Source organism: Ciconia boyciana, chromosome 4 (assembly GCF_034638445.1).
Source record: "Ciconia boyciana chromosome 4, ASM3463844v1, whole genome shotgun sequence".
Classification (NCBI taxonomy): domain Eukaryota; kingdom Metazoa; phylum Chordata; class Aves; order Ciconiiformes; family Ciconiidae; genus Ciconia; species Ciconia boyciana.
This window is the reverse complement of record NC_132937.1, coordinates 99,330,584-99,353,586: the sequence shown is the minus strand read 5'-3', so window position 1 is coordinate 99,353,586 and position 23,003 is coordinate 99,330,584. Positions and strand designations below refer to the sequence as shown.

The following is a 23,003-nucleotide window of genomic DNA, read 5'->3' as shown; positions in this document are numbered from 1 at the left end:
TCAAGCCACATTCACACCAGAGAAATTTGTGTTTCTAGAGTAGATAAGATTCTAGAGATTTCTACACAATTATACAAAAATTCACAGTGCAAAGGGACATGGGTTTAGACCTATAGTCTTCATTCCACTTCATGCCGTCTTCTAGATACATTAACAACACACCACACAACACCATGAAAACATGGACTCAACACGTATTAAAATTCAGTGGAAGATGCATTTAAAGAGAGTGGCCCAATCTAATGTGCTTTATGCCTGCCTTGGGCAATGGAAGGTGTTGTAGCACTTATTTGGAGGTTTTTTAAGCTTTACTGCGCAGACAGGAAGTTTGCAACCCAGCAAAAAAACAACTGCATAAATACAAGATGCCACCTTGCTACCTATCATTGCAGCAAGTGTTGGCCTGTGCGGGTATCATGGATTCAGCTATGGGATGGTTTAACATGAGTGAGAATTTGAAAATATTTTTGAAGTATACCATCAGAAATGACTCGCTGTCCATGTGAACCTTTTACTAAAGGAAACTGTACTGTGGCTGAGAACTAAAAAACTTTTCTCTCCATAAAGAAGCTTTTCTCTATACCACACCCTATGTCATTACTGCCTGATGTCTGTCTAGCCTGATAAAGAACAGGCAACCTCTCCAAGAAACCTGTTTCAGTGCTTCACAGCACTTACCTATAGAGACCATTTCCCGGTGTTAAACTTAACTCTTTCTTGGTGCAGTGTACGCACGTTACGTCTTGGCGTAGCCAACATGGATGTGGAAAACAGATTTTTCCCTTGTTTGCTGCAACTTTTCTTTATCTACTTGTAAATTGCTACAATTTCCCCCTCTGGTCTTCTTTTAACTAGTCCTAGATCTTTTAACTAGTCCTAGATCTTTTAACTTTTAACTTCTTTTAACAGTCCTAGATCTTTCAGTCTTTCTGAGCATATTTTATATTTAAGACCTTTGCCAGTCTCATTGATTAAACCACTTTGCTAATGTATTTCTTAACTTACGGGGTCCAGCACCTTTGAGAGCATTTCGTCTCAGTACATGAGCACAACACAAGGACTTCATGTGTCCTTAAGACTAAGTTGCTTTATAGATAGGCCAATACCATGTCTGCCTTGTGTGCCATAGCACAAAGTTGTTGATTCATGCTGAGTTTATCATCCACAATACGCACGAGATCTTTTTGTGAAGAATTGGTAAACAGCCAGAGTTATTCCCCGTCCTATTTTTGCATAGCTAATTATTCTTGGCAAGATACAATTCTTTCCACACGTCCCCACCAAATACCATACTCCTTTTTCAGAACAGATCTCAGATGTCAATAACGTTATGAATTATAACTGACAATAAATACACTTCTTTCCCAGCTTTGTGCTGTGGTAAATTTGAATGGAAATTCCTTTATCCCAGGCTTGTATTATACGAGGTGAATGCAGTATTTTCCAGCCCATTAGTAACCAAGGAAGATGTTGAATAATATTTGAAGGACATTTTAAAGTCACGATTCCTTGAGAAGTTTCATCTAAGAATTCTGAGAAATTTACCTCAGAACATAGTTAGTTTGTTGACAGTCTTTTTCAATATGTCTTGGAATATACAGGGAAAATTGAGATGACTAGATATGTACTAACTTTGCTCCAAAGGTCAGAAAGGGCAACAGCATGTTCTAACTGACATATCAGCCTGTTGAACAGATCTAACTGAACAAATATGAAACATGACAAAACATTCAGCTCATGAAAAATTAAAAAGCAAAAATCAAGATGCTTTTCTGGACAACAGACTACATCAGATAAACTTGATTTCATTCTTTCATGAGGTTACAGGTTTGGTTTATAAATGCACTTGGAAACTTTTGACACTATTTGAATTACACAGCGGGATGCAACAGGAGGAAAGCAAATTTGTAAAACCTGCTACACACCTACAACACTTACTGGCTAAGTGTTGCAGAAAAGAACTTGCAAATTACTGTGGATCACATTAAGCAGAACATACATCGTACCTTTATGCTGCTGCAAAGAGGTAGATGTCATACTTGGATGTATGAACAGCAGTTTATGTTGCAACGCATATGAAGTAACCGTTCTGCTCTAGTCAGCACTACCAAAACCTCAGTGGCAAGCTGTGTCTGGTTTTGGCACGTTTCAAAAACATGAATTGAATGAAGAAAGTTCACAGAAGATCTGTGAAGGCTACCAGAGGTCTTATAAATGTGTTCCACTCAGAAAGACTGAAAAAAAATTGTTTTGATTTGATTTGTTTTGTTTGTTTGGTTTTTTTTTTCTAAAGAGAAGGGACATGTACTGGCAAATTACAAGTAGGCAAAGGAACTGGCAGTCTACGAGTAGGCAAAAAAAAAAGAATAACACTTTCTCTGTGTTGTAATACTTTTTTCTTGCTGGAAAACACAAGCTGAGGGGGTTAAACTATACCAAGATTGGCTGATGGCTATCAGAGTAGTCACAGAAGGGATTAACTGTATTTAGCAGATCCACAAGGATCAGGGCTAGGTCCCTTAAAAGAGGATCCAGACACAAACTAGCAAGGTACTTTCAAGCCCAGAAATTAATACTTGGGGAAAAAAATATAAAAATACCTAAAGCACATGCCTTACAATGACAGATGTTAGGCAGCTCTTATTTCTCTGTTTGAACCATTCTTTCCAATGAAGCCCCTGAGGTTCAGTTCTAATGTAGACAAAGCTTTCTTTTCTGGTGAATGCTTGTTAAACATTTCCTAGGCAATCCACAGAGTCAAGCCCAAAACAGGAAACAGAGAAGATCATCTGAGTTTTCTTTTTTCCATTGTAGATAATTTCTTATTTCTACTCCTTTTCTTTCCTTGCCTCGCCTTGCCTTTTCTTTCTCCTTTCCTTTCTCCCCTTCCTTTCTCCCTTTACCTTTCCCTTCCCTTCCCTTCATTATCAATAACTGCAAACTATGCACATGCACAAGATAACTGCACACACCCACAGAACATGCCTAGCATCTATTTTATTTACATGCTATTTGGTATTTGACTGGGATGTTGCCTGCCAATGCCTCTGATGATAAGCAAGCTCATTTATATCCATAATCAGCTAAAATATTGCACAATCCAAACTGCATAATAGGAAAAGTAATCCTTCAGATGCACAAGGGTGAAAACCACATGTATAGGTCCAGTCTAACATTGCAGTGTTTACTTTATTCAGTACCCAAAATAATGTTTACCAAAAACTTTACTTCCACTGCTAATATGTCTTGCATCCTGCTACTGGTCAGAGAATCTCTCGCCAACAATGTGCATAAGACACAAGCAAGAGGATTTTAAAACAACCCATCAGCAAAGATTTTAATATTTTTTTCTTTTGCAAAGGGCAAAGCAGATTGCAGTACATTACGACATCCCAAGCATTAAATTTTTTTCCTAAGCTTTCAGAAAGCAACCATTGGTTTCAGGTGTACTCTGAGTAATAACATGGCATGCAAACGATAGTATTGAGTAATGCTTCTATCATCTATACTTATTAAGCATGGGCTATAAAGATTACAATTTCCATTTGCAGCATAGAATGAAAACTTAGTGATGTAAAATAATTTTTACAAGGCTTTTGAGGATGTCAGTGCCAGGTCAAAAAGCACAATGCAGGAGATTGCCGCTGTCAGGACAGTGCTTAGACAATCAGGCCTGTGCCTCTTTGGATGCATTTACATCCAAGTACCGCTTGAAACAACATTTTTTCAACCAAATATGGGTCCAATGTTGGCACAATACATCTGTCTGATTAAATGAATAGGAAAAACAAGGATCTAGGAAGAATTCCCATCCTCATTCAATACTGACTTTGTGGGGGACATCCACACTGGCAAATGAAGATCTAGGGATCTATGGTCAAGCATGGATCCTCTTACCATCCAAAATGCCTCACTCTGTTTTGCATCATTCCAACTAGATATTTTCAAAACAATGTCCAGGCAGAGGCAGACTGAGTCAAAAAAGTCATTATTGATGCAACTACAGCAGATTTTACTCCTTCCATCCTCTACAGTCTATCAACACTACTCCAACCCTACTCCAGGCCTTAGGGCTCTCAAAAATGCCCACATGCCACCTGTGAGGGCACACCATACATACCCTCGGTTTTGTGTTATAAAAACACTCCCTGGTTGCTGCCAATGCAGCTCTCATGTTGTTTCAGATGATACTCTGAATAGAAAAAACCCAGACAAAGCAATACATTTTATTGGTATGAAAACTCTTCGAACAAAGAGACCAGAGCAGACACAAGACGAAGTGCTATGTAGTTTTGGCTGGGGAAGAGATTTCAAACAAATATGAATGAGAACCAGTCTATGTCCCTTAACCTTTGGGCCAGGTATCAGTCCTTGGAGCTCTTTTATTTGGCATGAATGTTTGGAATTTGAGGCGTCATTTTATAACTTAAAACATTTTCAAAAATGACAAGTAGTAACCTCCTCAATTCTAGGAGGCCTAGTGAAATAGATAATTTTGGGTGATGGTGGATACCTAAGATGATGGTGGATACCTAAACAGTTGGAGAGAAGCAGGCCCCTTTATAGTATTTCAAGTTGGTCCTGAAAATTTATACAGTAGTTTTTTTCTTTGTCTTGGCTTACAGTGGTATGATCAAACTTCTACAGAAAACCCAGTGATGATTAGGAGAATGTAGCTCCTTACATTTTTATTACAGTGTTTATGTGTAAATTAAAATCAGCTAATAAAGTATATTGAAATACTGATTCATTACACTAAGTTCATACTGTGATAGTCATATTTCAGTAGTTAAAATAATAAAATACATAAATGAAGGCCTGAACATAAACTGGTCTTTCTGCAAATTTGGATGTCATAATTTTCCAGCCAGCAAAAGTGAATGCTTAGGTCTGTGCTGTTTCAGAAACTGAAAGCAGTGTTTGAGCACCTTTGTCTGAAGCAGAAAACTCCGGCAACTACAGAAAAAAAAAAAGTCATAATAAAATAATGTACTGCAGCTGCATAATGACCTGCATTAAAAGGAAGCCACAGTTTCCATTCTTTTAAAAATACATTATTATTACATAATGATGATGATGATGATGATAATGATTTTGATAATAACATTGTTTTTCTAAATGCTATGCACCCCTCACCAAAAAATGTAAAAACATGGTTTGATTAAAAAAAACATCTGGCTTCCAGCATCACTACACAAGGCCATGGATGCCTTGGTAAAAATAAGACTGAAAAGGCTGTGGCAGCTGAGCATTAATGGTCAGATGCACTCCGTGTTTCTAACAGCTCATTATTCATAACAACCTCAGGCCCACAGCAAGTTTTAAAAGAAGAAGTGACATGGCTTGGGTAAATTGAACACTGGAAGGCAAGCACAGTGGTATCATGACTCAGGAAGACACAGTATGTCCTCTTTCGTGATTCAGTCCTTCAGAAATCTTCGCATGAGCACACTGAGCAAGGACCCCCCCTCCAACTAAGCTGATTTTTCTACAGGACTGAGCAGGGAAGAACAATTTCACACCGGTCAGCACAAATTATAGCTGCCTCAGGGTACTCTAAATTACACTTGGCAGGCCAGAGAGGTTGTTCAGGCAGTGGAGGCCGACTGAAATGTGCCATGGCTTCATATTTTGATGACTCTCCAATATGCAAGGGTCTCTTTTAGCAAGAGGTTCCTCTCAGGAAATAGATTTTTTTTTTTTGTCTGCTTTGCAACAAGAGAGTAGCTCAAAATAACCAGGAGAGAGCTATCTGATTTATATTTGCACTGGGTAACTCCAAAAAATGGCCCTATGGTAAGGTGAAAGCAGCACTGGTTTATAACTGAGTCAAAGGGTGTTGCTGGAGCTTTCAAAGAGTCCTGATGCAGCCCACATCCCGCTGACATCGCCTTGGCAGGATGTGGTTGCCCACCAGCTCTCCTATATTCTTTGGAAAATCCCTGCCACTTTTTTTTTTTTTTAATTACTTGCAAACAAACTGTGTGCTTAACCCATGTTGGCCAAATTTCATGGGCTGTATCAAATTTTAGACTGAACTCTGATTTCCTTAAATCAAGTCGAGGTCCAGCATTGTAAAAGAGCTCGAATCCTGCTTTTATTAGAAAAAAAATCTTGGAAACGTATTCGTTACACACTGGAAATTTCTAACTAGACAGTTTAAGATTTTAACATGACATTTACATATGTACATGCTCTTACTAGAAATATTTTGCCTATTTCTAAAAAAATGTAGCCAGCTGTGAGAATTGCATCCTAAATGCAAGCAGTTGGGTCCTAAATACCCACTCTATTGAAATTAAAGGGTGTATGATGATTACAGAAGTTTTAAAAAAACTGACACTCTGCTGGAGTTACATTTGATGAAGAAAAAAGTTTTCTAATATTAGTGGGTTCCAGTCCCAAAGAATAATCTGTTATGTGTAAAGCACCTCTGAAATTTAAGATTACAACCACAACAGTTGTAAACAGTTGTAAAAGACACTTCTCTCTGCATGATATGTACCTGAAGCTATTTAAATGTCAGTTCCTGTTGCTTCTAGTTCTGAAAAAAATCCTTTTTGTAATTTACAAAGTAAATTTGCTAAAAATTTATAAGCTTTCTACCAGTAAGATAAGACATTTAGGAAAGCTAAGAAAATGTTAGGTAAAACAAATTAGAAACGTAAAAAAATGCACCAGCATTTATAAAGATTTCTTATTTTTAACTTAAACAATAAAGTGTTTTTGCTGAACTTCTACGATAAGCTCATGCCAGTGCTGTTACTGATAAGCAAAGAGCACTAATATAAATAAATGTTCTTGCTGATAAGTGAACCACAGGCAACCCTTCCTGATATTAGTGAGGGTTTTTTTTTTTAAACTTTGTCTCAATTCTCACCTCCAAACAACGCAGCCAGAGAATCTCCAGCTCTGGATGTTAACAGAGGCTGTTGCAATACATCGAGTTTTGTTTGTTTGGGGTTTTCAGGGTGGTTTCCACCCCCCCCCCCCCCCGGCTTTGCAAACGCACGCAGCTCTCAGTACGGCCTGTGCAGGACCCCGTGCAGAGCGGAAACTCGTGGCGTTACTGTTCTGGAGGAAGTACCAGTTTATTTCCTCACAAGCAGTCTGAAAAACCTAAATTCGTGAGCCTGCAGAGCAGCGAGTCTGCACCCCCATGCCGCTTATCGAAAGCGCTGCATCTGCCTTTCCCAGATGGTGAAATGGCAGATATGCGCCCAGCTGCCTGCGAGGCCGCCCAGCAAAGCTCGGCTCTTGGCTGCGGCTGCTGCAGCGGAGCAAATGCCGAGGGCAATGCCCAAGGAGCTCGGCTCGCCTCCGGCAGCGGTCCCACAGCCACCTCCAGCAAGGCTGGCACCACTTCCACGTCTGTTAGCCCTGGGATGACAAACTGCCACTTGTTGAAGGCTGAGCGTTACCGGCTCCACCAGCTGTTTATTAACAGGGTTTTACAAGGCTGTGCTTCGTTAGCCAGTGTCGGCATGCTGCAGAAACAGACTTTGAGATAAGCTGCTCCTTGCAGCTGAGTGTCCTGAAGCCAGTGAAGGTTCCTGGGGGAGAAGGGGCACCTACAAAGACGTGGAACAGCAGGCCCTGCGCAAGCACTGAGCCTCTGCCCCAAAAATACCCTTCTGGTTGGAGCTACAAGTTCATCTTACACTTCTGTTCACCTTCGCAAGAAATCTTACTCTCTGTGTGTTGTGCAAGTTCTTCATAAACACATGGCCGTGATGTTCCACCAGCTGTTTCACAGGTTATCCTACATTTACATGTGGTCTTGACCCATAAAGTAAAGGTGACAACTACACAAATGTTGGTATCAAAATGTAAAAGATTCCTCATTCAATTCGCCCTATTTACCTAAGAGATGGGGTGCAAGAACTGGAATTAGGGAAGAAACACTTTTCACCCTATAATTTCAGCAAAACAGTTGATTGAGTAAGGTTGTAGAGACCTATGGAATTAATTTGGAAAAAAATTAAAAAGGCAAGTGCTTTCCCTATAGCTGCAGCTCAAAGATTACACCATAAAGTTACTTTTGCTTTTGCTTAATCACTTTTTCTCAAAAGCAAATAGGGGATTTTCTCTGGTACACCAAATGTCATCTGCTTATGGGTCAAAGCAAGCAAATCTCAGATGAACCTTAAAAGCTGCTCCAAAGTGTCCAGTACATCTGTGAAGCACGTCACCCGCTTGTACAAGTATATTTTGGGACTTGGGTAATCAAATACTACTTCCGAAAGCATAGCACGGCTAGACAGACCCCCTTTGATTCAGTGCTGTACTTGGCCTCTGCCACCTCATCAGGATGATGGGAAAATGAACAACCCAAGAAATCTCTTACTGCCCATACTACTGCTGTGGATATTGTTTGGTATAAACAAAAATGAAAGCCGCGTTTGTGTTTGATTAATTTAAATCAGTTTATATTTCATGCAGATTAGCTCAGAGACAGGCCCATACCTTTGATTTCATATATAATTCAGCATGGGGAAATTAATTCTTTTACTGGATGTAAGTTTCAAATTAAATACAAAATGTTTAATAACAGTTTTTCCAGATTTTATAGAGTGATAATGTGGCAGTCAACCCTTTGGCATTATTTAGTTTTCTTCTAGTTTCTTTCCTCTACGCAGCAAAAGAAAGAGGAAAGACAGTGAGGGGAAGAGGAGAAGAAGGAGGAAAAAAAGGTAATGAAAACACAGTTAGACCATTTTGGTTAAGAAATGTAAACTCAGAAAGCAGCGGAACTTACAATTGCCAGAAATCAAGCCAAGGCTTGCTCGTTCATGTTTACATTGGGACAGATTGTCCTAACAATTTTTTGAAAGACAATTCTACATCAGTGGGAATTGCTGCTAGAAATTTCACCCTATCATCACTTTTACTCACATGTCAGAATTAATTATGAGTAGCACCATATTCACTAATGGAGGTACTCACAGAGTAACTACCAACAATAGAAAACTCTGTGGAAAATCCAGTGCACCATGAACAAAGAATGAAGAAGTGCCAAGATGCTGTTTTGAAACAGCAAAGAACAGGATCTTCAGAAGATTCAGTTTGAGTCAGTGCATGCAACAACAGTCTTGTCAATAAACCAGATCTATTGCATAATACAGCAAAAAACAATTTCCTTGTTTTTCTCTACTGGTGCTGTTACTGTAGAGCTAAATAGTTGGGAAAAGGGGAAAAATAAAATGCCTAAGCAATGCTTTTCTATAATGAGGACCCAAAATGTCATCTGCTGTTGTTTTAGAACATGGCCCACTGTGTTTCAGTCTTCTTATTATACCATCTTCTGGAAATTTCTCTGAAGAGTTTTATACTTACTTTTTTTTCCCTCCTGTGAAAGTAAATATTAAGGAAGCACCAATTATCAAAAGGAGAAGCAGCAAGAACATAGCAGAAGCTCTGTGTTAATACAGTTTAGGCTTCCAAGGCACTGGAAGCTCTGGAGTCCCCAGGCAGATCATCCCAGAAGTCCCAGAAGACTTGTAGCCCTCAGCATTTGACCAGGAAAATAAGCTGGTAGAAACCTGCTTGAAATATGTTAGAGCAGAGTTCTTGCTAACATGGCAATTTTGAAATTATATAAGGAGTTATGTGTCTGATTTCAGCTAATTCTCTTGCTCCTGTTTACATCTAAGGCTTCTTTCCCATGTGTATCACTTGTTGTCAATGGCTTTGAAACAATGATCTATTATTATGATTATTTTCTGTTTTTTGACTATTTAATATTTGTTACAGTTTCTCACATTCAAGAAAGTCCTTCCCTTGTACTAGCTTTCAGGGCAGACAATCCTAATTAAAGTACTTTTTCTATTAATTCTTTAAACCAAAGATTTTAATGTCAGTCTAGCTGAAAAAGGAGATGTTTCCATGTGCAAACTGTCAAACATAAATGAGGCTCATGTTCACAGTCCTGCCCTTTGGCATGAAGAATAACAAAATGTCATGCAAGTTTTTTCCCTGCTTCAAAACAGTATTTAGTGTGTACACTTTTTTTCAGTCTGCATGTTTTGTTGTAACATAATAAATGTCCAGGATAAGCACGCACTACAACCTCTTCTTCTGCAGCCTCTCTATTAGACACACTGATTCTGTACAACCCATACTGACAATTAACTTTAATGCTGCTAATACAAATCAATCTGCTAAAGCTGCGTTCCTTTGTCTCAGACGTACCTTAGCAGTTCGGTGAGATACATTTCTAATTACCGGTGCTGCTACATAGCCCAGGCAAGAGTCTGCCTTCCAAAGCACAGCTCACTGCACTAAGTACAGTAAATGTCCATCTACTTCACGCAACTAAAATGCAAACACAAAATTGACCTAGTGCAGAACAGTGCTGTGGTAAAGTCAAAAAAACCCCACCCTAATTTGTTTCCTACTCTTTTTAGGAAGATCAAATAAAGAGTTTAGATGTATATACTTATTATAAACAGCATGTCAGTGTCAATGAAGTAGTTGGAGCCAGTTGCTGGTATTGATCTCACTATTGCTTATTTTAGCATTTCCTGCTATATTCTAGCATAGCAGATGAAGGCTTTTCTAAACTGTTGGAAAACAGATAAACCGAGAACAAGTTTTTTTAGTAGCAGTAGGCAGTATTCTGCTAATTAAAGACCACAAAGTAGGAGGGACTATATTCCTAATTTCTTACACAACATGAAAGGAAATATGAAGCTTTTAAAAGCTGTCAAGTGGCAGGGATGCAAGCCTTCATCCTGCAGCTGTTCTCTGTTACTCTTGCCGTAGTACTACACAGGCTTCAAAGAAGTCCCTGGAGTTTTGCTTGGGCACATAAATCCCCTCATCTGAAGCTGTTTGAAGGATCAGGCCCCAAGGTCATCTGTGAGTGCAACTTTCACCTATAACAACCTATCCTTGCAACCTTTTAAAAGTACCTTGATTTGTCAGAACATACCAGTGGTTGGGAATTTTACCTTAATAACAAGTATTTTTCTCTACTTACTTTTCAAAATTCCGTCACTCAAATCAGCCAGAATTTATCTTTATTTTAATGCTTTAAAAGAACAACACAGTGATTGTGTCTGCTTCTGATGTTCTAACATTTGTTTAACATTAACAGTAAATATTTGCCAAGATATAAAAAGCACTCAACCCCCTGCCCCCACCCCCAACTATTTTCCTCCACTGAAAACATGTGTTGGTAATGAGGGATAAATAAAAGGTAATTAAAGCCATCACATTTAGCAGTGAGATATTTTTAAATAATCCTTAGCAGTGGGTAGCACATTAGGCAGCTTCACTGGAAATAATGGAGAAGTTTAGAAAATAAAGCACAAGTACAGAATACAAAAAGGCCAAACTTTGTACTCTCTTAACTGTTGCTACAGGTCAGGGAAGTAGGGTAATTTGCCCAGTGTGTATATACATACATATATATATATATATATATGGGAATGTCTATATTGTAGTGCAGTGTAGACATAACCCAAGTAGCTCTGGTTCATCAGAAACATTTCTCCTACAGTAGCACAGAGCTCAGCATGGGCTAATTTACCCTGCTGAGAAGGGCAAGACAGTGAATGGTGAGAAATCAGCCAGTGAAAAATGCTTTTTTCCCCCCACTGCTTCAGCTGAGTGGTTTGCACAGCATTCAGCCTCACATCCAGATGTCCAAGCATCATTCTACGCTGAGCTCTAGCAACAGTGGTTTGCAAAAGCTTCAAAATCCTAGGTGATTTGCCAGCGAATTGAGGAGAAAAGAGGTGGAAAAATTGGGGTAACAGGAAGCACAAGCTGGAGGGAGAGGACCACACGCGGAGTCCACGCAGAATATAAAGCAATGCTCAGGCATTAGGCGACCGGAATTCCACATCCATTCGTCATACAAACCTCTTCCTCTTAGCAAGTCTGACAGTTCAATTAAAATCCTTGAATGCTTTTTCTGGCTATTCTTAGCTATTTTCTTAGCTATTCCTGCCTGTAAAAGTCTGGTGTTTCAAGCATGTTGTTCTAAGATTGAGGACTAATTTAAGCGCTTTTGAAGGAATAGGGCAAGGGGAATCTAAGAGACTTCATCCAAATACTTGAACAGAAATTAGCTTGCTCAAGCTAAAATATTCCTGTTACTGGTAGTGGCACAAGTCTTTGGGTTTAAGAAAGCAGGGCTCCAGTTTAGGGAAGAGCTAGCAAGCCGGGGATCTGTGCCCAGAACATGTGCCAGCAGTGGAACAGTCATCCAACTTGCTGACACCCAAAGCAGCGTCCAGTATTTTGTATAACTGGGCTAAGTGTCAGTGCACCAGCCTGGCAGGTGTTTGGTTAGAGAGAAAGCATGACTGAATCTGTAGCAAATAATAAAGGTTTACGGGGTCCTCCTTGTACGAGCAGACAGTAATTAATTAGAAGCTGCGGGGCCTGTAGCCCTTGAAATAAGACTTAATGAAAAGTAGTATCTGGAAAGGTGCTTCACGAAGATTTTATCCTTCCAACAGCATCAAAACAAATGAACCTTGGGGAAGTACTTAGACAACACATCATGAATTATTATTGTCTTACGTTTTTGTTCAGGCTGAGTCCTGAGCCTAGACTATCCCCATCCTCCCACCTATCCCTATGAGTTAAAACTTCTTTATTTAAGAAATCTTTGGTGGGCCTTATTATTCAAACTTCCAGTCCTGGCAAGACTTTAAAGTAAACATTTCTCATCACGTGCAACTTTTATGCACTTTGTGTAACACCAAATATACAAGCAGGGCATAATAATTTACAGGTTTGTGCTTCTTTTAAGCCTTCCACTTCTTCACTACCGTCACAAGTGATGTGAACCCTGCTACACTACTAGCATTTGCGCTTCTCCACATGAGAGTATCTTTGGAAGTGTACACTACCTATTTTTGTGCATTGTGCAGCTCTCAGCATACAGGTGTTAAACAAACCAACAGTTAAGACAATATCTCAGAGCATAAGTTATCTCCATGCTTCTATTTTACCACTAGGTTGGGTTACAAGCCAGCAGGCCATGACTCGCTCAAGAAACCAAGCATTCAGACAGCAACTGCACTACTTGTTTTGTCTGAAATCCAGGTCTGACTCCTCATGTGAGGATATACAAAGTGCCCTTGACCCATTGCTATGCACCTGGTACTGGAACACATTTTCTGCGAAGTTTCTTTTCCAAATAACGTTGGCCATGGCTCCTAGACATTAATTTGTGCCTCGTGCCGTGCCCACATGTAAGAGCTTGATTCAGAGAAACTGCAACGTGAGTAACAGGAAGAGTCGTAACCCTCAGTCACAGAAAAAAGTTCATCATTTCCAGCTTTCTGTAGCCTTGTGTTCTCCTCTCTCCTGGATACTGCTGCACAGTCACAGATCCAGTGACTTTGCTGGAAAAACCTTTGCCTTGCACTAGACTGTAGAGGAGATAGAAGTGTTTGTTTTTTTCTAGAAAGGGATTTTGCTGGACAATCTTTTTTCATTATTTCTCACAGATATCGTCATGGCAGATGATATGATACAAAGATATATTTGTGAGAACATTTAGCTTAGCCTTTTCTGCTGTGAGATGTTATCATATCACTATCACTGAAACCAAATACATGGACACTTCTGTAATTTTAAAGTATTGTAATGGTACATGTGGGTCTTCTGTGCTCAGTTTGTTTGCCACAGGGGATTTTAAAGAGGAAAATGAATTAATCAGGTGGGACCTCCTGAGAGGGGAGATCATTCTTCCCTTGGGCAAATAAGTGATCCTGCTAAAAAAGAGACACTTCTAGAAACTGGAGGGATCGGCAGAGGGACAAGAGCACTTAAAAGTGCAAGGAACAGACAGCCATGTCTCAGAAATGACAAAAAAGAACATTCTGGGAACTAGAGGAAACTATACAGTCTGCTTCAATTAAAAAAGGTAGGCTAAAGCTTGACCATGCTTGAAAACCAGCTTGACCAGCTTTGGCAAGGACACAGTGGGCAGGGAGATATTTGTTTATAAACTTTTAAATTTGTATTCTGTCATGTCTAATCACTTCCAGTTTTGTCCTTTTCAAAAGTTACTTGTTTTAGTTTATACTCTAATAAAAACAGTCCTTTGGCCTTCTTAGGGGAGTTCAGTTTCAAGAAGAAGGTCTAGTCAGACTCAAAGCTTAGAGCTAAGAGTACTTCTCAAGTTTATAAAAAACATACTTTAATGCTATTGTAGGTAAGAGTTTTCAAACCACCCAAGTGACTTAAAAGTTCAAGATCCTCTAAGCTGTGCTTCTGGCCAATTTTAGAGTAGTACTTTTTTTTATAACATCTATTATAGCTCTGGACAATCTCTTGGGTACAAGTCCAGTAAACACAGTGTAAGTAGCCTTTAAACTCATGTTTGTGAACAAAAACTGATACTTGTAATTAAATCATTCTGGCCTCTGATCTGAAAAACAGATGAGTTAAGGCAAAACCCTGCACATGGGTGTGGTTCCACTGACTTCAAAGGGTATTGAAATTTTTACTTGTATGTAACTGCAGACAATTAAATTTTCAGGGTTATATGAGAAATTAGAAAGCTACTTTATTGTCAAGGATTCCCATTTTAGAAGTTATTTTGCATGCTTCTTTGTTTTGTAAGTGTAAGAGAGTTATAAGGTGCCATGAACCCAAACCCAGCTTCCTCTGTAAAACGTGATTGAACTGTTGCTAGCCTCAAGTCACTCACCAGTCTGAGGTTTTATATCTATACTTGCATTGGTTTCCAGAACTGTCTGCAGTCTGTAAATCCCCTGTGATGCAATTCCTCTGAAGACACATGGTAGACATATATTGCTGACATTTCTCTTCAAAGTAACCACCACCAATGAGACCGGGATGAAACTGGTGGGAACTAGATTTTATGTAATTCTTCACATTCCTCTCTTCACCTCTCCATTGCACTTTATATCTCTCTTTGCCAATATCTACAGTTTCAATTTGCCTCCATATGTTTTCCACCATACCAGGTGAACTGTGCCTTTTTACTTTAAGAGACCTATTAGAAATATACTACTCAGTTTAAACATATTGCTAAGATTAAACTCACTTTGAGAATATTAGCTAAAAGATTTTCAGAAATGAGGCCATGACTGGCTAGCTGTATATACCAGGACGACAGCAAATGTTGAACTATCTCAAGTTTAGGAACCACAGTGAGCTTTGGAATTTGATTTTAAGCTGAACTCTTGTCATCTTGTGAACTCATCTGTTCATAAGTTTTTCTTATTCAACAAGAAAAATTCTTCTCAAAAGGAGAAGGGTGTTACAGTGTGCAAGGGCATTAACAATTCCTGTAAAGAAACACAAATTATGGGTTTGGTTTATAATCCTGAAAGAGACAATCAGATGGGAGATAAGGAAAAAAACCCAAAACAAATGGAAGAGAAAGGTTATCCTGAGGTCTCTACTTATGTCACAACACAAAGTCATAGTGACATTTAATGTAATAAGAAATGACAAAAGGAAATACTTTTTTAAAACACTGGGTACCTAAATAATAGAACTTATGTCCTTAGAAGATATTTTAGACAGAGATAATTTAGCCAGAGATCGCAGCAAATTCAAACAGGGTTTGGAAAATTGTCTGTAAGACATAAAAACTCAGAAATATAGAAGGATAATATACTTTTTTGTAGAGTGATTTTAAACTATCTAGTTCAGAGCTTAATTCAAATTTCAGTTATTAGCCAGTTGGAAGGAGCTGACTCCTGCTTCTTATCACTAAAAAACACTAATACCTCAGCCATCATGGCAATTCTTAAGCAAGGATATACATTTTAGAGCATGGTTACTAGAGACCAGGGTAGACAATATACTTGAAATTTAGAGACACACTAGAGATTTCATTTACAAACATTGACAAACCTTCATGTAAGACTTTTACCGTAACACAAAAAGTAAAAAACAGGATAGATGGCAAATGCCTATCCAAGCCCCTTCTACAAGTCAGCTGCACACAGAGAATGCCCCCACTTTGAAGTTTCATGACATGATTGAGCCAATGGTTATTACACACAGAAATTAAGCAGAGGTGCAGCTATAGACACCTGCATCTGAAATAACTTGTTACTGTTTTTTAAAAGAAGAAGACATGAGAACTAATGCGTATTTTTGAGACGGGGTCAAATCTAATTACTTTCCTTAGTAAAGGTATTGTATCAGATATTCATAGAACCTCCACGTTTTTCTTTACACACGTCCAGATAGACTGCTCTTCCACCATTCAAATCCACCCTAGGCAAATACCTGTCTCACTACTTCTTTCATTCCAGTTATGCTGATATGCCTTTCATTGCCAAATTTTCCAGTCTTGTTCAGCCTTTCACCTCTTCAGATGAGCAACAGGGAAATTAGCAAGGGGAGGAGTAAAAGAGCCCTTCCATGGCAGTTAGCTCTTTCACACATCATTGAGTTACGATCTGAAAAAAATTATGCTACTTGGTGGCATTGATACAGACAAATTTACCAGTATCATAAAAAAATTCACATAATGCCAAAGAGCGCACTGTTCACGCCATATATAAACTCCACTAATTATGATAATAATCACCAATATGTATACTACTGTTATCACCATAGCAGCCTGTTAGTTTTATACTGTGACTTGTTATGGGAGTTATGGTACACAATATATGCATTTTTGTGTAGAATTTGTCATATCTGAAGAAGAACCTGTCATAATACTTCTTTTAAAGCACAAAATCCAACACAGCTCAAATAATTTTTTGTTCAGTACAAGCATAGAATGAAGTTCTTCCAGCATAGCCATCCTGTTGGCTATTAATTGTGTCCATGGCATTCTGGTTAGGAGCAAAACAGTTGGTCAGACACCACAGTAATGCAAAAATGAGTTGCCTGAAGGAGTGATCACTTAGGAGAGAGCTAAGATAACAGGCTTCACTGCTTTTATTATTTTAACCAGTGTTCCACCTCTCACATGAAATGAGCTCCTTAGTAGCACACCATTGCTCTCAAACTATTTCTGAGGCTGATTCTGAAGTCAGTATGTAATGACCTTGACTTTGGAAATCTTGTTACTTTTTCCACTACTACATCCTGGTTTGGAGAAAACAAACCAAGAGATGTAGTTCAACCTTTCCTCTTTCCTACATTCTGGCTTTGAAACTCCTCTTTGAATAATTAAGAGCAACTTTTAAAGTGCTATTTATGAAAATCCTTGCAGATATCTCCTTACAGAGTTCACATTGACAGAGCTGGATATAAGCTGCACACTCACTAAGCTTGGGATGATTTCTAACATTTGACGACTTTAATAAGATGCTGGAAAAGTTTTATATTTAATTGGGCAAATGAGTTGGACTGAGTAATTTTCCTCTACTTAATAATTTTATCAGAACTTAGGGATTTTTCCTTGTTTTTGAAAGAATGAGACATGGACATCAAAAGAAAACAACTGTGAAACTGTGGTTCACTGCATAATCATCAGCTCACTGTCTGATTGCAATCAGAAGACTTGATTATGCTACACACATTTCTTGTGTTTACTATGCACAGAGAACCATTTTACCATGAAGAAAAATACAACACTCTTGTTCGCCATGTTCTGCAAAGAAATATCTATGTGTATGGGATGGTATAGAGCTATGCAGCACGCCCTGATGTAGGGTGAAGATCAGAAATGGTCTGCTGTTGTGGACCTCAGATACTCTTCTGAGTTGAGAGACGGTGTCTATTAATGCAGGACTAAACCTTGGCTAAGATGGCTAGACAGCTTGTAGTACCCAGTGTAGCTCATTTAGATCTCAGTCAGGCATCCCTGCTTATCATGCACTGTACACATATACACATATATATGTATATACAAGTAATATTTATGAGTGCATATATGTATGTATATGCATACACTCAAACACACAGATATTGAATTCCAGCATCTACTTCTCACAGTAATTCCCTTTGTATGACAAAAAAAACACTGTACAGAATTTTGTTCAGTTATAATGAAATGATGTACACTGTGTCTTCCTCTTTTATTAAAGACAGATATTCTCCTGTTTTGGGTCTACTCTTCAAGCACCCACATAAGACGCTTTCATAAAAACAATTTGTAAATTCTTCTATTATTTTAAAAAGAAGTTGTGTGTTGACTCTTTCCTGCACATGAAGCATGTCATCACGACACAAAGTGAATAAGCATAATAGCTCATGTCCTAGAACAGCTATTATAGATTAGCTTTGCTAGAAAAGGGGCCAGAGTAAAAGAGGTAGGGAAGGAGAGCAAAAATATTTATCTATATATCTTTCCACTTAAATGTCTCAAGTTCTATGAAGATGTATTTTTTTAATTAGGACAGTTTTCTGTTTTTATATATAGATTTGAAAGGGCTGTGTTAATTATTGGCTTTACAGCAATGCTTGAATTGGGAACAGTTTGGAATATAACATATTCAAAATTCCAAGACAAACACTTCAGGAAATATATTTGACATCTTAATATAGTAACATTGTTTAGCAGAGAATATATTTAATAATCAAAGAGATAGGGGTTTAAGGCTTGGTTTGGTGTTGTGGTTTTTAAACACAGAAATGAAATGGAAAGAAAACATGCTCTTCTGCTCATTTCTGCAGCAGTAGCCATTTCTATCCTTTACCCTGGAATTGCACAGTCTCAGAAAAAAATAAATAATTTACCCACAAAGCAGACATGCTCAAGCTGGCTCTGCCAATGCTCAGCCCAGGATGGAACTGTGGAAAAGCTGGAGCAAAGCCCAGTTGCATGGAAAGTGCTGCACTGCATGTGGGTGACATACTTGCTTCATCTCCACCAAATGAGGAATCCCCCTGCCCCATACTGCATTTGCTTGTGTGCATATCCCCTTCTCTACGTGCAAGCAAATTAAATATAAAACAATAGAGAAAGTACAATAGCTAGCTTATGCTTTTTCGAAGGAAAACTTACAGATCACTGTAGACAAGGCCATAAATCTGTGCTGTGCTCTGATGATAGATTCCTCTCAGGATAATTAAAAGCAGGATCACAACAAAAGCTGGAAGCCCCCAGCTCAAAAGGAAGTAAAGCAGATAGCGCCTCTCTGTGTGTTCATCGTTCATCACCAGGACGTACCAGAAATTAACAGCCTGAAGAATAATGCAGAATATTAATCAGTAGACTTGGTGATGATTAGCTATCCCAAAACCCAAATCAGTCTGAAAGTCATAATATAGCATATTTCTGTCCCAGCATATGTTTATATATAAACATTTTTCAACATAAATATTTTGTTCTCATTTTCTTCTCTTAAGTAATCAAAAGAGACTGATTATAAAAATGTATGCTTATTTATGTAACTGTTAGATTTTGAATTAGACTTTCAGAGAGGAAGGGACACCCTCTTTAGTAGAAAATACCATTTTTGCAGTGCAAAAATAGCTTTGTAGTGCAAAAGTAGCTTTCTTCTTGGGTTTCCATACCTTCACAGAAAAGACTGACATGTAATATTGCTAAATCTGATCTGTGTTGAATCTTTTTATTCTATTGTTCAGCTCTGTGTTTCTTCTTGTAGGAAATGCACTAACCTTCTTCAACAGTTCTGACTGTGGTCCAGTTCTGGGCTCACCAGTACAACGAAGATATGGAGCGAGTCCAGCAAAGGGCCATGAAGATGATTAATGGACAGGAGCATCTCTCCTATGAGGAGAGGCTGAGAGAGCAGGGACTGTTCAGCCTGGAGAAGAGGAGGCTTAGGGGGATCTTCTCTATGTGTATAAATACCTGATGGGCGGGAGTGACGAAGAGGGAGACAGACTCTCCTCAGTGGTGCCCAATGGCAGGACAAGAGGCAATGGGCACAAACTAATATACATGAAATTCCATCTGAAGACAAGAAAAAGCTTTTTTACTGTGGGGGTGGTCAAACACTGGGCCAAGCTGTCCAGAGAGGTTGTGGAGTCTCTATCCTTAGAGATAATCAAAGCTTAAGTGAACATGGTCCTGGGCAACCTGACCTAGCTGACCGTGCTTGAGCCAGGGTGTTGGACTAGACAGTCTCAAGATGCCCGTGCAACTTCAATGGTTCTGTGATTCTGTGTAATAGTTTGTGTAAGAGTTTGAGAAAAAAATGCAAATAAGTGAACGTAAATTCAAATGCATCTCTACAACAATCTGTGTCTTCTTATGATCAACTCCTCATCAAGTGGCCTAACTAAGAATGTAAAACCATATATGAATCAAAATGAAGAAGTGGAATAATTGAAATCTCTTGAAAGAACTGGTAGTATGAGTAAGGAAACCCTTCAAGTAAAGAAAAATACTTAGAGTTTTGCTTGGATCTTTGCATGTTCTTTAAGAGGTTAATAGTAGGAAGACTTTCCTATGTGCTGAGCATTGTTTTATGCACATCTACACACATTACTACTTTCTAATAAACACCTAAACTATCCATAATAAAAACATGTTTTGCCAAATATTCCTTCACTTCCTCCACTTCAAACATATTATACCAGCTACAGCTCTGCATGCTATGTAATTATTTCTGGCCTTTTATATGGCATGAATAAGGGATTAATTTTGTCTTTTTCTGTCTAGAGGGCATCTACTTCAAGCTTGTGCCTCTAGCCTGTCTTGACAGTCAATGGAGAGAAGGCAGACATCTTCAGGCACTCACTGATCCTTACCCAATCATACTCATTTTTCTCCATTGTCTGCACAGTGATTTCATAAAATAATGTTGATTTATATCCTTAAATTTGCAGCTGTCTTTTGTTAGGATAGGTAAAATCCATATACAAAGTCAAGACAATTGCAAAATGATTATTTGTGTTTGCGAAATTTTGCAGATTCCCCACAGCCAAGGGTTTGTCTACCAGTTTGTTCAGGCAGACTGAATTTTCACAATCAAGTACTTAATTAGTGGTTTGTGGATTCCTTACGTAAGCCTCATCAGTTAATTATCATTACAGGGTTTTTTTCTGTGATTTATATAGCATGAATATACAATACTTTCTATCATGAATCATAAAGCACATTGTATATGCTAACAACTTGTTTTCAAAAAAATTATTAGTTTAGTACGCATTTTAAATGCTCCCTTAGAGAGTGACATTTTATAAATATGTCCAGTGTAAGTAATTCTATTAATTACATAGTAACTATTATGGCCTTTTTTATTTTCATTTGGTGATTGGTGCTATGTGAACAAAGGCAAAGTTTGTTTTCCTTAAAACAACACAGGAAAATCCTACCATGTAATTGTAACTGTCCTGTGTAGGTTGAAAGAACACAGAAAACCTATTAATTCCATTGTTGGACATTCACAGGAAGAAAACATTAAACAGATGAAAATGGTATTTGGAAAAAAAATCCACAGTTTGTGGAAAGATTTGGTTGTTCTCTTACACTGTCCCTTTCTCTCTTAACTTTTACAAGGGATTGAAAACCATTCAAGATTCTGTTTGTCACCTTATGCCAATAAACATTCTTCAAATTACATGCCCTTGTAGTTCTGACTAGGCTGTGCTTCACTGCAAGCATTTCCAGACAGCAAAATCCTTGAACTGATTTATGCCATTGTGCTCAGGGATTGTTGGTTCTACTAATTCCGGCAATCTGGTGAACATTGTTTGTAGTCATCCAACTGAGATTGCTTTCTAAGAAATGGTACCTCATGTCCTTGCTCCATGTTTGTTTAGCCATATTTACCTATCTCACCTCATTTATCACAGAAGAACACTTTAACACCACTGCTGCTGCAAAGATATAAGGGGTTTTGGATAGCTCACCATTTCCTGTGCAGTGACATTTCTATCTTTGTAATTATAAGTTCTTGTCTTCAAGCCCTTTTGATGTCCCAAAATTTAACCAATGAAATACAAATAGTGGAGCTAATTTTAGCAAATCTTTTCCTGTTGCCATGCTGCAGCAATAACCAGTTCTACAGAAGAATAAAATGTACAGTCCATTTCCCAGCTGCTCAGGTGGAAGAACAAATGTACAAGTTGTGATTGTTCTGATGTTAGAATGCAAAACAATTAGGAAGTCAAATAACACTCTAATGAGACAATGCGAACTTCAGTGAAGCTTTTTTCTTTTAGAATGAGGCAATTAATTGAAATTACCTTCCCAAAACTGGGGTGCTTTTGTTTATTTCTTTATTTATTCCTTCATTTATCTTTAGTGATAATCTGTGGATATCCGGTAAATAGTAGCTGCAAAATACTTTAAATAAATTCTTTCACAACCCCGTGGGAAAACTTCTATTTCCCTTCTTCCTTCTTTTTAGGAATTGCCACAGCTTTCATTTTCAGAATGGTTGCACACTTTCATATAATTCCTTTTTCAAAGCTGTTAAGCAGTCCATAAATCATTCTTAAAATAAGCATTAAACTTATTGTAAGATAAGTTCTTGTCTGACAAGTCTGCAGTAAATTTATAGAAAATCTAAGGTGCCATTAAATCCACAAAGGAGGAGGATTCGGGTATGGTGACAGCAAGCTCATGACATTCACTCTGGTTTGCTTATTGAACTGCCACTTTTGCTGTTGATTTACTCCACTGTAGCAATGGCTCAAAAAAGTACTAAGAGTCCACCTTTTCCAATAATTTTAGTCTATGTCAGAATTGGCAGTTGAGGACTACACAATTTTACTTTTTTCCTCAAAAGACAGCTTTTAACTTTTTTTTAACTTTTTTTTTTGGTAACAAGTTAGAAAATGCTAAAAGAAGAAAATTATTTTTCCTGATAAATGGTTGTCATACTACAGATTTGTCATGGGAAGAACAACAGAATACAGAAAGGTATCCTTAGTGTGTGCTCCTAAGATAAAAGTGCAGAGACTGTATTTGAAAATACAGGCTTATGCTGCAGCAACATACATTTTTATGAAGGGACATTTATCAGGATGAAGACTTCTGAATTTCATACATTAGTATAAGGCAAATATTTTAGGCTAAGCTCACTTTGTGGGCACAAAGAGTCATTTGCACCTTTTTACTCCTTTCCTTCTGCAGTTAAGAAAGCCTCATCCTTAAAAAAATGGGCAATGTTATCAACAGT

The 23,003-nt window shown here is 38.2% G+C and overlaps 1 protein-coding gene across 1 annotated transcript in view; it reads right to left on the bottom strand.

Moving 5' to 3' along the window:
* The window catches only part of ADGRV1 (adhesion G protein-coupled receptor V1), a 292,589-nt gene that overhangs the window by 64,499 nt on the left and 205,087 nt on the right, over nucleotides 1-23,003 (bottom strand). Inside the window, exon 88 of the mRNA XM_072860950.1 lies at nucleotides 18,911-19,089. Within this exon, the coding sequence (XP_072717051.1) occupies nucleotides 18,911-19,089 (179 nt within the window). The remainder of the gene's footprint in view (nucleotides 1-18,910; nucleotides 19,090-23,003) is intronic.